This window comes from Adiantum capillus-veneris, chromosome 5, assembly GCF_014529385.1.
Source record: "Adiantum capillus-veneris isolate H3 chromosome 5, ASM1452938v2, whole genome shotgun sequence".
Taxonomy (NCBI): domain Eukaryota; kingdom Viridiplantae; phylum Streptophyta; class Polypodiopsida; order Polypodiales; family Pteridaceae; genus Adiantum; species Adiantum capillus-veneris.
Window position 1 is genome coordinate 50,747,208 of NC_140935.1, and position 16,828 is coordinate 50,764,035.

General features: G+C 39.9%; 1 protein-coding gene across 1 annotated transcript; it reads left to right on the top strand.

The window, feature by feature from the left end:
• The first annotated feature begins 4,297 nt into the window (after positions 1 to 4,297).
• Positions 4,298 to 4,864, top strand: LOC147457293 (uncharacterized). The gene has a single exon (XM_086513299.1). The coding sequence runs from the start codon at positions 4,298 to 4,300 to the stop codon at positions 4,862 to 4,864; it is 567 nt and encodes a 188-aa protein (XP_086369425.1).
• The last annotated feature ends 11,964 nt before the right edge of the window (positions 4,865 to 16,828 follow it).

Sequence of the window (16,828 nt, forward strand, 5' to 3'; positions counted from 1 at the left end):
CTCTATATAAATTTTTACTTTCAAAGGCTATAGGTCTTCCCTCCTGGAGAAGTACCGCACCAATGGCTTTATCACTAGCATCAGTCTTTACCACAAATGGCTTAAGTGGGTCGACGATTGCTAGGATGGGAGCAGTGGCTATAGCTACCTTGAGTTGTTCGAAACTGCGTTTTTGGGCTTCTTCGCAAGAAAAGGTCTTACCTTTTGCTTTAAGTTGATCCGTCATAGGAACAGTGATTTTGGCATAGTCACAGATATACTGTCGATAAAATCCAGCCATGCCTAAAAATATTTGAAGCTCCTCAACCGTGTTGGGATGTGGCCATCGAAGAATGGCAGCGACCTTGTCAGTGTCCATCTTGGTGCCAGAATAAGAGATCACATGACCGAGGTAATGTATCTCTGTTTTAAAGAAATCGCACTTGCTTTGATTAGCATACAGTGCGTGAGCTCGTAGCTGTTTAAACACTAATCGTAAGTATTCTATGTGTTCATCTTCAGTCTTACTGTAAATGAGAATATCATCAAGCAAAACAACAACAAATTTTCCAAGATAGGGACGTAAGACACTATCCATGAGTTTCATAAATGTAGCTGGAGCATTGGTTAGACCAAAAGGAATAACCAAAAATTCAAAATGCCCGAACCGTGTTCTAAAGGCAGTTTTGGAGATATCTTGCAGTAGGATACATCCCTGGTGGTATCTTGAACGAAGATCTATCTTTGTATAGTATCTTGCCCCGTGGAGTTGATCAAACAACTCATCCACTCGAGGCAGAGGATACTTGTTCTTGATGGCTATCGCATTTAATCCGCGATAATCTACGCACATGCGCATAGTACCATCTTTCTTTTTACCAATAGAATTCGTGATGCCCAAGGCGAAGTGCTAGGTCTAATGAAACCACGAGCAAGGTAGTCAGCCAACTGACTCTCAACCTCCTTGGCTTCTTTAGCACTCATACGATAAGGTGGTTTACTCACCGGTTTAGTGCCCGACAAGACATCTATGCCATGCTGCACATCACGTGTAGGGGGTAAACCAAGTGGTAAATCACTTGAGAACACATCACTATACTCCGTGAGTAAGCGAGTCATCTTTTGCCGTGCAAAAGGAGAAAGTAAAGTAGAGTTATGCTGGGATGAAGAATCTTGTAATTCCTATAATGTTTGTTTTACAATAGTTGCACATTTCTCTATAGAATTAAAATTGAGAGCACTTTGCTTGTTAGATTTGTTAACACTTTGTTTATCAATAAATTTATTGCACTTTGCATACCCTTTACTAGAATTCACTGCACTTTGCTCTTGAGAATTCACAAGACTTGGAGACAAGCAGTAACACAAAAAGACTTCATCTATTAAATTTTTTTTCTGCAAAATAGAAAGCTCGGCTGTACATATAAGAGGTGCAGATGGTATATTTTGCTCACCAAGCAAAAGCACATGTTTACCATTGGCCATAAAGGATAAAGAGTTGTGTTCATACCTAGTCTGCAATGTGTTTCCTAAACCATGCAGCCACTCCCATCCTAAAACTACATCAGCACGGTCCATGTTCATAACTTGGAAGTCAAGGGTCATTGTATGATCTTGAACAATAAGCTCTACCCCTTGAACTACCGTGTCCCATACTTATTTATCATTCCCAGACATTTGCTCCACCTCATACTTATGAGAGCAGGGAGTCTATGTAAGCTTCAATTTCTTGACTAGCTAATAGTTCAAGAAGTTATGAGTTGCATTATCATCCACTAAAATATGAACACGTTGTCCGTTAATAGTGCCATGTATGTGAATCAAATCATGGGGGCCAAAGGTGGGCTTCCACATTGAATCAGGCACACAAAACTTGTGCTTTTCTTCCATATGAAGAACCTCTACATCACAATATTTAGGAGATGAATCTAATGTGAGGCGTTGCACCGTGTGCATGGCCTTTTCTTTGCGTTGCAAAAGAGGACAATCTTTCTTGTTATGTTGGTTCTAAAGACATCTAAAACACAAATTGTGTTTCTTTACACGCTCAAAATCAGCAGTGTTGAGAGACCCACGCGGAATATCTTTTGATTTCTTAGGCTTCTTAGCCTCTTGCATTAGGGCCAATTTGGATGAAAAAAGGGTTGTGTAAGGATCAAAAAAGGGGCAACCTAAAAAAGACCATGAAGATCTTACCAAAACTATTCAACATGGGTACTCATTGGATAGAGCTCTTCAAGCACCACCCATGGACCATTTGAGCACTAAATTTGGAGTTTATGTGCAAAAGTTATGGCTAAAATAGTGCAAAATATTCCAAAATCAAGTGAAGGAGATCTTGACACGTGTACAAAAGTGCCATACTTTTGGAAATGTGGCTCCTCCTTGACCCTAAACCCTAAACAACCCTTATTTCATCCAAATTGTCTCTAATGGTGGGCGTGGAGAGATAGATTGTCTCTTGTTCCTCTTGGAACGTGTGTGAGATCTACCTTGCCATTGGCTCTTAGCCACATTGCTCTTAGCAAAATTATTCTTAGAGTAGGGAACATTTCCTTTCCTCTCTTGGTCATCATCATATCTTTGTGCATGACTAATGGCTTCTTCCAAAGTTTTTGGATGTTGGGTCTTGACATAAAGAGGATAATTTTTGTCAAGACCCCTATTAAAACCCCGTATCTTTTGGAATTCATCTAGACCTTCTAGTTTTAATATGATTTCCCGATACTTTGAAAGGTACTGTGCGAGAGAGAGGACAAACATGCGGCATGCACCCCATGCTAACCAATTCTTATCTTCTTCATTGGAGTCCAAAAACTCTTTGGAGAAAGAAGCTTGAAACTCAGCCCAAGACGGAGGACGAGCATCTATTGGAAATGTCATCCACCACTTATAGGCCTTGCCTTTAAGAGATAGACTTGTTTCCACATGCATCTTTATATCCGAGGTGTGTCTCAATCTATGAATATCACTCCATTTGTGTAAGACGTATTGACCGCATCCTTGTTGCGATCACGCTCTTCCCCATGAAACTCAGGAATGGTGATATTCTTAAGTAATGCATTGCTACCTTCTGCATCTTCTGCAGCACTTGTCTCTTGGACTCCTTGAGTCGTGTGAACTTGGTTCCCTTGAACCGTGCCACTGATGGCTCCTTGAGTTGTCTGTGAATTCATAAATTTCACAAGTAACTCTGTAAGATTGGTAACATTTGCATTGAGTGCAGAGAGGTTTCTTCAAGTACGCTTTGGCAATGTTCCAAAGTCTTGAAAGAAGCCATATCTACAAGCCAATGATCTCCTAGATCATCATCATCATGAATATTACTGTCAGCAACACCCGTGGTGCCCTGATTTTGATCTATGTGCTTAAAATCAAACATGTGTGTAGGTGGGATATCCTCACTGGCCATGGTAAACAAACACTAATGCAAAGAGAGAAAAAGAAACGACAACTTGTACCTTGAGAAATTGAAGTCTTTGTGTTTTGTATGCTCCACGATTTGCGTTGCATGCGAACCTCGCCTTGCAGGAATTTGAGCGCTGCACTTGTCGTTCCTTGTAAGAATACCGTTGATGATTCTTCACAAAAACTCATCGTTTTTGTGAAGGCTTTTCTTCACTTTGACACTGCCTCCTTGAGGAAAAAAGAATTTTTGGAGGAAAACTTTTTTTCCTCCGAGAAATGAAAAGGAAGGGTAAAGCTACTTCCTTGAAGTTTGAAGCTTTCTCTTTCCTTCTAGTTTTCCTTTCAACACAAGTAGACTATCTTTCCTTGTTTTACACAACAAGGGCCAATAGCTAGATGGTAAAGTGTTGGCCTCTTACCCTCATGGGGTGGGTTCAACCCTCCTTCATGTAAGGGTTAAGTGAGCGTTCCTACACGCGTAGCTGGTGTCAACGGAAGCCTTCAAAGCCTCGGTGCTATCGAGTTGTCGGTCGAGTTTGCCTTGGTTGCTCGTTGTGGAGGGTGTAGACGGTGGCTTGCGCTGTCTGTCCACGCGTTGCTCGCAGAGGAGATTGTGTTTGTCTCTTTTTGTTGCATAGCGGAGACGTCGCTATCTATGGAACGTTGGGGAGAAGTAGGGTTCCATACACACATACAAGCCGCTTTTAGTCTACTCCCAAAAATAGCTCGGATACTAGTGAAAGGGTGGTGGTAATGCGTGTGCTAGTCTCCACCCAACTGTGTTATCTTATAGCCTCCCCTAGCGTACACACTATCTGGCCGTGCCGGTGGCCTTGCCCATAGGACCCATGTCCTTACAGCTACTCTTCTATGTGCCTGGAAAAGAAGGAATGCATATGCAATATGCGCCATGGTCATGTGTGCAAGTGATTCTGTCCTCACTTTGGTTCAGCATACCACTAAAGCACGTGAATCTTGGAACATATTGGCTTGCCAATATGAGGCGCCCAATCACACTAGAATTCAAAATCTGGAAAATCAGCTTGCTGCTGAGAAACTTGGTGATGGAGAGAAAGTGGAGGCCTTTATCAAGCGGATTAAGGACCTCCAAGATCAATTAGTCTCCATTGGTGTGGCTATTAATCCAGAATATTTAGCTCGACACTGCATTCGCATACTTTCGATAAGATATGATGGTCTCATTACGGCACTCAACACTCAGGTTCGTCCAACCCCTCTTATGTTTCAAGAACTGAGTGCAATGTTGCTTGAAGAGAAGCTACGAGTCAGGACTAGGGATGGTGGAGGTGATGCTGCCTTCAGAGGCAATGCAAAAGGCAAGGTAACTACATCAAATGCTTCTAAGAAGAAGCCCAAGAAGAGAAAAATTCAGGTAGCTATTTTTATTGTGACAAGAAGAGTCATGTTGTTAAAGACTGCAAAAAGAAGAAAGCAGACGAGAAGAATGGCACCATGAAAGCTTCTTAGAAGGAAAGAGAATCCGCCAACACTGCTGAAATAGACCTTCAACTATGGGTTGTCATAGAAGAGGTATGCTCATCAACAAAAACTCCACTTGTTGATGGTTCTTGGATTCTACATAGTGGTGCATCCCGACATATGACTAGTAAGAAAAAATGGTATAGTTCTTGGAAGCCTCTACAGGAACCCATAAGTGTAATTGTTGAGAATAATGCCAAATGTCCAGTCGAAGGGTCTGGGACAATATTCTTTTAGCAGCCACAGGTGAAAATAAAGATCTCTCTAATGTGTTGTATGTGCCTCAAATCAAGAAGAATTTGTTGTCCATTGCTGGAATCACTAATTGTGATCTTAAAGACCGTTTCATGAAAAATGGAGCAAAAATCTTGGATTCTAAAGGCAACACAGTGGGAAAGGGTGTAAGATGCAACAAGCTCTATGAACTTTCTGCACTTACAGTCACTACAAAAAAAGGTACAACTCAATTATGGCATGAGAGATTTGGTCATTTAAGCATTGTTGTGCTAAAAGAGATGCAAAAATCTAGGATGGTGGCACGCATGCCTCAAATCTGAGATATGAATGAAGTTTGTGAAGCTTGCATGATGGACAAGAAAAAAAGAAATGCATTTCCAGAAGAGAATAGTGATCGAGCTCAGTCTCGTCTAGAGTTGGTACACGCAGATCTTTGTGGTAGAATGTCTACATCCACTTTGGGTGGATCTTTCTACTTTTTGCTGTTGTTAGTTGATGACTTTAGTAGAAAGATGTGGGTGTATTTCATTTGTGAGAAATCTGAAGCTTTTAGAAAGTTTAAAATGTGGCAAGAGCTTGTAGAAAATGAAACAGGAAAGAAGGTGAAGAAGCTTTGCACATATTGAGGAGGAGAACTCATCTCAAATGAATTCAATAAATATTGCAACAAGCATGGCATAAAACGACACCTTACTACATCTTACACCCCACAACAAAATGGAGTTGTGGAGCGTCGCAATTGGACGGTGGTAGAAATGGCAAGGTGTATGCTTAATGCCAAGGGTATGCCAGATTCCTTTTGGACCAAAGCCGTAAGTACAACAGTGTACATTGTCAATCAAAGCTACACAAAGGCTTTGAAAGGGAAAATACCTCAAGAAGCCTATTCTGGTAAGAATCCTCAGTCCTGCATTTCAAAATATTTGGGTGTTTTTGTTATGCACATATTCCTGATTTACAAAGAACAAAGCTAGAAGCTAAAAGCAAAAAGTGTGTATTTTTCGGATACAGTGAAGAGTCTAAGGCTTATAAACTCTATGATCTAGAGGCAAAGAAAATACTCACCAGTTGAGATGTGGTATTTGAAGAAGGGCCACATACGGTGGAGAAACCAGGTTCGCCCACTTTCTCATCAAATGAAGAAATAACTCAGCATGTGCCAGACCAAAGTCAAGTAAAAAATCAAGAGGAGGAATTTTTCAATGCTGACAACTCAAATAAATCTAACCAACCTGTTGCAACATCACAGGAAAAGCCACTACCAAAGTGGGATTCATAGCTTTTGATGCTCAAAACCCTCAAGTTCACAATCCTCATGAAGAGGAGGGGGGTTTGCAACGTTCAAAGAGAATAGAGGAGCAAAGGAAAGCCTCCAAACACATCGTCAACATGGCTCTCATGACAAAAATTATGGGCTCTCTGAAGGAGCTAGCCTCCATCGACGAGGCCATGGATGATCCAAAGTGGAAGGAAGCAATGCACTCTCAATATGAAAGCATTACAAAGAATGACACTTAGGAAGTAGTCGATCGGCCTCCAAAGAAGAAAGTCATCAGTACAAGCTCAAGCATAAAGCTGATTTGCAAAAGTACAAAGTCAGATTAGTAGCACAAGGATTCTCTGAAGTCAAAGGGTTTGATGTTAGTGACACCTTCGCTCCCACAGCTCAAATGGGTTGTTTACTAAATGGATGTTGTGTCTGCATTTTTCAACAGACTTCTCAAGGAGGAAGTGTATATTGAGAAACCACCAAGGTTTGAGATAACTCATTCAAAACAGAAGGTTTGCGGATTGAAGAAGGCTTTGTATGGCCTGAAACAGTCACCAAGAGCATGGTATTTCAGAATTGATAAGTTTTAAAAAAAACTTGGCTTTAGAAGAAGTGCTTCTAAAGCGAGTTTATATGTGCTTAGAGAGAATGGAAAACAAGTCATTATTATCTTGTATGTCGATGACTTGATAATCACATGTGACCACAAAGAACTCATCCAACAAACTCATGAGATTTTCAATTTTGAATTTGAAATGACAGACTTAGGTTTGTTGCACTACTATTTGGGGATTGAGGTTTGGAAATCCTCAAAAGGTATCTTCATCTCTCAACAAAAGTATGCAACAGAGATCCTAAAATGTTTTGGCATGATGGATTGAAAACCTGTGAGCACTCCAATGGAAGTAAATGCAAAAGTCTCCATGGATGGATTGCAAACCTATGAGCACTCCAATGGAGGTAAATGCAAAACTCTCCATGGAAGATTCTTCTCCTTAAGTCGAAATTAAAAATTACAGAAAACTTATGGGAAGATTAATTTTCTTTTGCAACACTAGGTCGGATACTTCTTTTGTAATAGGTGTTTTAAGTAGGTTTCTCAACCAACCAAGAGAATCTCACTGGAAGACAAGTATGTGAGTTCTTAAGTACATCAAAGGTACTTTTGGCCATGGCATTTCCTGTGGCATTGGCACAAACACTCTTAGTGGGTATTGTGACTCCGATTAGGCAGGAGATTGTGACTCTAGAAAGTCAGTTTTTGGATTTTGTTTCTCACTTGCTTCTGGATTGTTTTCTTGGATCAACAACAAGCAGCCAACCGTCGCTCTTTCTTCAATAGAAGCAAAGTATAAAGCTACTTGTTTTGCAGCTTGTGAAGCAGTTTGGCTAAGGTGAGTCCTCATGGACTTAAGTGTTTCTCTTCTTTCAGCAACAACACTTCAATACGACAACCACAGTTGCATGGCGATTGCCAAGAACCCCGTCTTCCATGCACGCACAAAGCATATTGAGGTTCAATATCATTATGTTCAAGAGCTAATTGAGGATGAAATTGTGGAGTTAGAGTATTTTCCTACTGAAGACGATTGTGCAGATATCTTCACCAAAGCTCTAGGCAACTTTGACATCTTCATCAACTTGGAGTTGGCACATGGCCACCATAGAGCATCTTCGGGTGTTCATTGAGGGGGTATTTGTTGGTATACTTGCAATGCCCACCTCTCTCAGTTTTGCCACCACAATATATGTTATACAGTTTATAAGGCCCCCATATGAGGAGAAGCCAATGGTTCACATATATTTGGTGGATTCCAGCTTTGCACGCTGATGAGATCTCTATTTGTGATCGTGGATGGTACGAAGCAAATTCAAGGCCAACTTTGGGGACCCCGGGGATGGAAGCCCCCAATACTTTTTATTCCCTTTACCCAAATATTCCTTTTTGCCGGAATATCTTGGCCGGACGATGACCGAAAGACAATCAAAAAATGGCCGTCAGGTGGTCTTTGGCCGGATGTCCGTGGTCTTTGGCCGGTGGTCGACGGGCGGTGGTCTTTGGCCGATGGCCGGATTTCCTTGGCCGGTGGCCGAGTTCTAGGAGGACTTGTCTACCCAACAACGGCTACACATGGCCGCATGGGAGAGTCCTACTTGGACTTGGCTATCTAAGGGTGGCTACACATGGGCATATAGAGGCTCCCTTACATCTATATAAGGAGGCCTTCTCATAAGTAATTTAGTAGAATGGTGTGCACACTTTACGCAGACAACACATCCTTGTGTAAGGATTGTTAGTCCCTTGTATTCCTACTTGCTCTAGCTGTCCAAATTGTTGTCTAAGCTCTACCTTGAGAGCACATGGGTGGATGATACCATCATTTTGTAATAGTGTGCTAATCTAAAGTTTTTGATTTTCCACTAATCTACTGTGCATCGTATCTCTCTCTACTCTCCTTGCTACTAGATCCTTATTGTATTCTACATCTCTTATAGTATTTTGGGTAGAATGCAGCGTGCTAAGTTTCCAAAGGATGGGTCAGTTCATGCTATATGCAGATTGCAACTTGTGCATAGTGATGTTTGTGGGCCTATGCAAACTCCATCCTTGGGAAATTACTTGTACTTCATGACTTTCATTGATGACTACTCCAGGCATGCATAGGTATATCCATTGAAAGTTAAGTCCAAAGTGTTTATGTGCTTCAGGTGATTTCTTGCTATGGCTAAAAATTTCTCAAAATGTACTATGGGCACCCTCCATTCCGATTGATAAAACACCAATGTACAATGTTGCATACACCTTAGCAAAATGGTGTTGCTGAGAGATAAAACAGGTCTCTTACAAAAATGGCACGATGCATGGTCAAGAGTCAAGCTTTACCACATTGTTTTTGGCTCGAGGCTGTCATGTGTGCCACTTATGTACTCAACAGGCGTCCTACAAAGCATTGCATTCTATGACTCCATATGAAGCATGGCATGATAGAAAGCCATGTATTGAGCACATGCCTATTTTTGGTTGTTTGGAGTATGGTTTAGTGCCACAAGTGCAGCACAGAAAATTGGATGATAAGGTTGTCAAATGTGTTTTTGTTGGTTATAATGCTGAAAGCAAAGGTAACATGTTGTACCATCTGCAAACAAAGCCTTTGCTTGTGGAAGATTTTGATCAGCCTTTGTTGTCATGTACTAGAGATAGTAATGTAAGCTCATGGGACATTTATAACAGTTTATTGCCTCTTTTTAGTGGTGGAAGTTTGAATTTAAATTCAAATGAGGTAAATGTACACCCTATGGGGGTTTCTAAAAATGTTACAGATCAACCTATTTTACTGATGCAGATGTACATGATGTGCTTGATGAGGAACAGGCTGAAAATGAGCAAGCTAGAGGTAGGCCAAAATGGCTGGTGCACACTTTGCGTGATAGTAAATTGGATGCATCTTTGTCTAGTCAAACTCTTTCAAGTTCTCACCATGCCTCTTATGCATCAGATTGTTATGCTTTGGCTGTGTCTAGCTTATGTGATATAGAGGAACCCCTATCTTTTGATGAAGCACAGAATTCAAAAAATTGGATGTCTACCATGCAATCAAAATATGATGCACTTATAAAAAATGACACATTGACTTTATGTGATTTGCCTCCTCACAAAAAGGCTATCAGTACAAACTAGGTTTACAGGTTGAAATGCAAGCCGGATGGTAGGCTGATCTCCATAAGGCTTGACTTGTTGCAAAAGGATATGCGCAACAAAAAGGCATAGATTATGAAGAAACTTTTGCTCCCACTTGTCGTATGACTACTGTTTGTTTTCTATGTGCATTGGCAGCTCATTTTGGTTGGTATGTTCATCAATCCAATATCATTACTTCTTTCTTGAATGGTGACATTTTTTAAGTAGTCTATGTAACGGAGCCTCACAGATTTGTCAAGAAAGGACAAAAGGACAAAGTGTGCAGTGTAAGAAGGTTTGTATGGGTTGAAGCAATCTCTTTGTGCTTGGTATGAGAAAGTTGACACTCATTAGGTCAAATGAGGCTTTCTTAATGGTCCAACAGAAAGCACAGTGTATGTCAAGCGTGAGGGCAATGTACTTATCATTGTTTTTCTTTATGTGGATGATTTGCTGATCACTGGTCCCCAATGAGGCACATATTGCTGAATTTAAGGCTGATTTGAATGCTACTTTCAAGATGACATATTTGGGGTTGTTGCATCATTACTTGGGCATACAGTTTAAGCAGTGTGATGGTGGTATTTCCTTGTGTTAAAAAAGTTACTGGACGTAAGGATTGCAAACCTATTGCCACTCCCATGGAAACAAGTTTGAAGTTGACTTTACATGATATTTGTGATCCTGCTAATGTCACTCGTTACAAAACTATTGTTGCTTGCCTCATTTATGTATGCAACACGAGGCCGGATATTCAGTTTGCAGTCTCATAGGTCAGCAGATTTATGCATAGCCCAAGGTCTAAGAATTGATAGGCAGTCAAGAGGATTTTTTACTGCTTGAGTGGCACTTTGCATCTTGGCTTGTTTAATCACAAGGGGGTGTCATATTCACTAGATTTACATGCTTTTTTGGACTCAGGTTGGACTAGTTGTTATGACATGCGAGTGTCATTGTTCATAAAGTTGTGAAGTCGCATGCAATTAGGAAAAGTACTTGATTATATAATCTATATTTGTGTGTAGGAAAGTAAACTAGAGAAATTGTAGTACTAGCAGAAATAGAAGATGGAAATGAATGGTTAGTGAGGGATTAATTAGAGACGGCTAACATAAGAATATTATAAAAAGTAGTTTGTAGAACAACCAATATTTGAAAGCGATTTCTCAGTTTTGCAAGAGCAAGCAATAGCTAATAAAAATCCCACCAAAGCATTGGCAAGGGTGACTAAGGTGAAGAAGGAGAACCCCAATGCAATTCTCTCACCATGTTTGACAAAGAAGAAGAAAAAAAATAGTTTTTTATGTCATTTCCATATTACCGTTTTGAGGACTAGGGAAATTCATAGATCTATTTGGAATTTAAAATAATAATAATCATTGTTTTAACCATTTTAAAGCTTTCCTAAGGACATATGGTATTGTTGTTCTTGATGTCCTATTCTTGTCTCTTTCTATCAATAATTTAAGAAGAATTACCATCTATAGGTTCTAAGACTTAGAAGAGATATACAAATTAAGATAACACAAAATGAGAAATGCAATTGTACTTATATTTGGTACAAATCTTGCAAGGACCTATGTTTTTGAGAGGTGAATCAAGCACATCCATAATCTCTTCTTCTAACCAAGAGCGGAGTCCATGCTCTAATACTACTATAACAATCGAGAGCAAGGCGTGCCTATAGAAATACACGGATAGCATGCTACAAATAATAAAATTACAATCATATACCTATAGATCTTACACATGCGAGAGAAAAAAATTTCTTTAAGAGAGATAGAGAGTGAGATAGAAAGGAGAAGAGCATGTGCAAGTGCACATTTTAGAGCAGAGTGTTACATTGGTACGATGAGAGAAAAGAGAGGAGAGGAGAGAAGTAGAACACAGACACTGGGTGCAATCTCCCCCGTGCAAGAGTGAGCATTTTTCTCTTGCACGTATTTATTTATAGATTTCTTAAATGCTCAAAATGAATACAGATTTTTCGTCCAGACATATTGAGCATAGCTCATAAAGAGAACTTGAATAATAAATTGTTCCTAAACATTCTATCCATTCACATAGTTCATTCAGGAGAGCCAAGCTATTCATTTCCTAGCTTCTAGAAAAGTGTGGTGGTACATAAGCCTTTCATTGTTAACAAACACATGTATTATGTGTACGTGTACACTTTACGATTTTAGCCCAATGAGAACTTGGTCATCCATCAACCTTTCTTGACCCCTATGGATGTTTCCTTCATACTTTTTCAACCCAACAGTATTTGCCCTGCTATGTTAAACCCTCACCCAAAAGTTCTATGAAAGAAAATCATGTGTGTAGAAGGAGTCTCTACCAATCATCATAGCAAGAGAAGTTTGAAATATTTTTTTGTTTAGGGTGTTGTTTGGTTCAAACGATGCCTTGATGCTACTCTCTCTCATTTGTAGATTATAAGTTGAGATGTGTATAAGAGCTTGTTTTCGTGCTTTTTCTACCTTTTCTATATAAATCTATTATGGTACTAGAATTGAAGCTATTTTAAGGATTTTAAAATTCTAAAAACATAAGAACAGTGAGAAAAGCACAGAAATATAATCTCATTAAACAAATGCACTTTGCTAGAGAATGTGTGTTATTTTTGGACATTTTTAAAATTTTGCAGCTACTCACTTAAAATACATTGTGAGGTCTAGATGGCTAGAGCATTAGCCTTAGAAATTATCAACATGCTTCATGCTCCTAAGGAGAAATAAATGTTGAAATTGAAAACTATGACCAACTTACAAGAATTTTTAATTTTCCAGAATATATTGGCTTCACTCTTTTCCCATTAGTGGAAATCTTTGTAGATGCGTCAAATTTATCTTCATAGCATACTTAAAGCGCCTTGACTTTTCCAAGATTGAACCCTGACATTCCCAAGCAAAGATTCAGACCTTTCGTTAATCATGCCACCATCCCAATCTTAGTGAGCTTCATGTCACTAAGATTGGGACCTTTCGTTAACCATGCCACCATCCCAATCTTAGTGAGCTTCATGTCATAGCGTACTTAAAGTGCCTTGACTTTTCCAAGATTGAACCCTGGCATTCCCAAGCAAAGATTCATACCTTTCGTTAACCATGCCACCATCCCAATCTTAGTGAGCTTCATGACCACTATAAAAATAAACATTTACATGGTCCTCAAACACGCAACATGTCCATTGTCACCTCTGTCTCCCTTGCCATGCACCCTTGGCTGGCATGTTTCCCCTCACCTACCACTCACCACATGTGTGCACAAGCCAGGTATCTCCATGCACGACCTCCATGTGACAATGACTTCCCCTAGCAACACATATCGTTTCTCACCTCTTCCATGTGCCAACTCCCACCTCTTCTCATCCTTTTCCCTCCTCAAAACACCACAAGATCTTCCTAGATTCCATGCAAACTAATGCATACAAAATCGTAGGCACATACTATACTCGTGTGTTTTTTGGGCAAAGTTTATACTTTCTTCTAGGGAATCCCAAAATCCGAGCCAATAAAAGTGAGCAAACCATAAACCGAGCAAACCATAAACCGAGAAAAACTAACAAATTTGTTTTATATCCTTGTTCAGTATATTAGTTGTAATACAAAATTACGCAAACCATAAACTTTTTTTTGATATCCTTGTAATACAAAATTTTTTGATATCCTTGTGCAATATACTAGTTGAAATACAAAATTACGCAAACCATAAACTTTTTTTTGATATCCTTTAATACAAAATTACGCAAACCGCAACCTTTTTTTTGATATCCTTGTAATACAGAATTACACAAACCATAAACTTTGCAAAACTTACAATGTTTTTTTATATCCTTGTGCAATATATTAGTTGTATATATTGTGGTGTGTGGTTGTGTAGGTAGAGTCCGGCCACCTAATGTGGTCAGACATGTTATGGTTGTAACTGCTTGATGGTAATATAAGGAGGTGTCGGATGAGAGAGAGGCACACTTGGTTTGGTCGTGTAGGCAGAGTCGACAACACACCACAATATCTTGGATTTTTGCTGGTTAGAGATACTCCCTACTTAGTTTCTTAACCTATAAAAACAATTTTAAATTGTTCTATCTCTAACACATGCCAAAAACCTTCCATCAACATTTGAAATTAACCAAAAAGGTGTATTGCATCTACATATCAAAATGGAGAGTGCAACAAAAAAATACTGCCGCACTAGAATATTTGGGGAAAAAGTTAATAGCCATAATCACATATCACCAAAAAAACTACTTCTATAAAACCATAGCAAGGTCTACAAGCCTTTAAGGCTGCATCAGCACCTGTGAATCTCCAAGTGCTTGGACTAACTCCAATTTTGTTAAAGCCGCCTGATGCATGAACTCATGAGCATGAGGGTCAAGGCCAAGTACTTACAGAAATATGAAGTAAATGTGCTTACATGGCATATACACAAGGTGCTTGCTTTCCCGGTTTTGAAAATCCTTGCAAGTACATCTAGGAAAATCTGACATTGTCATAGAGTATATCACTCCCTTTGCACTTGACCCCACAGTATTAACATAGAAAACATGTGTTTCATTGCAAACCACAATGACCTCTCGCACCAACTCTGCTGCCATGGTTCTACCCACTTCAATCTTTCCATGAAACTCCTTTGTTAATTGTGATCTCCATTTCACAATCTTTCCATCTCTAAATTTGGGACGTATGCTGCTAGCAACTCTTTGGTTCAATGGAACTGTTTCATGCATTCTTGATGATGATGTAACTCCTGCTTGCAAAACAAAACCATTGGCTTGCAGTTGGGTTACCTCTTGAGGTTGCAAATTTGTGCCCTCTCCGACCACCCAAACACCGGGAGCTGGACCTGGTGGCCCTTCGACTATGTTGTAAACCTTCCAGGTGTGCATGTTATTTAATTACAAAACCAAATGAACCCTTCCAAAAGGCCTCCCAATTGTGAACCAAATGGAAGATATTTCCTACGACCCCAAAAACAAGGAGCTGGAACCCCTATTTTAGCATCCGTTGAACAAGCATTAATAAACCGCCCACATAGATCTCCATCTTTTGACACCACACCAAAACAAGTCATCTTTCGCCCAGGTTCTGTTCTCCTTATTTCCCAAACTCACTTTGCTACATTTACTTTGGGATATGGGACATCCTTTGAAGCTTTTTTTTGTGCTGAAGCCCACCAATTGAAGTTGTCATTGTAACATACTCTGCCCTATGGATATCCTCCTCCAAGACAATATTTGCATCAGCAAAAATTGGCCTCTTTTTTCTAATACTCTTTTCTTGGAGTATATTTCTATTCATTTCAAGACTATTGACACCCATTTCATGCATTGAAGAATGTGTGAGGTCAACTAGTTTCTTTCCAGTTGTCGCAGAAGCAGATGAAGGTCAGTTCATAAAGCGATCTGCCAAATCTTTAATGCCGGGACCGGTGGAGCTCCCAACACCTTTCAAATAGGCAATATATTTCACACTTTGAAGCACAGCTAAAGCCATATCTGCACGTGCTGCCTCATACAAACTTATGTGATCCTTGTAACCAACCGAGGCACGCATACTAGCATGTTTTGACTCAGACAAGTTTGTGTTAGGGACAAAGATACCTGCAGCATCTTGTGATACAAATCTTTCCCCCCAATGAGGCACTCGTACATCCCACCAAGCCAACCATGTCTCCAATGAAGAAATTAAATCTTCCCTTCAATGGCCATTTCTGTTTTCCAAAATCTTCTAAGCTATCCCTTACAATGCTCAGCCGCATTCTCTATAGGTGCAGTTCTCCACTTGCGACACAAAATCTTGTGCTCCTCTTGAAATGTTGGACAGATGCACTTGAGAGTATGCCAAACCATATTTTGCTCCCAATGAAACAAACATAATCTCTCTTTGTCTGGAGTAGACTTCTTTGCTCCTCCAAAATAAACAGTACGCACAGCAATCCAATTGGCACTGGCTTCATCTTCCATAAATCTCCTATCATCAAAACCATGTTGCTTAACCACATTGTTCAGCATCTTTCAAAATTCAATCTGAGCATATTTATTTTCCACTCTAAACTCAGCAGTTGCAATGGTGAGTAGCTCTCGTACATAAGGGTCATAGACATGCGCCGACATAGTTGGCCATCCTTGAACACGGTGAACATGATCAAAGTGCACCCACATTTGCTCCAAATTACCTCCAAGACGCATGCGATTCACCAAATCAACTCCACTGCCCAGTCCCTTAATTGACATTTTAAATACATGAGGTTGTACTTTATCACCCAACTGGCCTGGAAAAAGGATACTATGGATAAAAGGATATCTGCACTTGATTTTCAAGTCAAGCACTTCCTCAAGACCTTTTGAAGTGATATTCTTTGATCTTTTTGCAGACTCCAAATTTCGTTTGACTCTCCTTTTATTTGACAGGGGAGTCATACTGTCAAGGAATTCAGTAAATTCCAAATCTTCAATCATAGCACTTGCAGTTGAACCTGCTCCAATAATCTTTTCCATGATAAGATCATTAGTGGTGGCCCGCTCCAATTGTTTCGCAGTCACCAAAGGGTCTCCACTTGCTCGATCAAGCAACATTTCATCTATGTGACTTTCAACCATCCGACTCCTCCCTTCTGCACATGGATGATTATGTTCTCCAAGATGCAAAGCACACCTAGTACAATTATGCTTATCTCTAGGCAAACAATAGTAAATAGCTCCAGGACATATAGATACACATTCGGGAATTTTTCCACAATGAGTGTAT

Excerpts from the sequence above, each read along its gene's own strand:
- LOC147457293 (XM_086513299.1), top strand. The coding sequence starts at position 4,298 with ATGGTCATGTGTGCAAGTGATTCTGTCCTCACTTTGGTTCAGCATACC.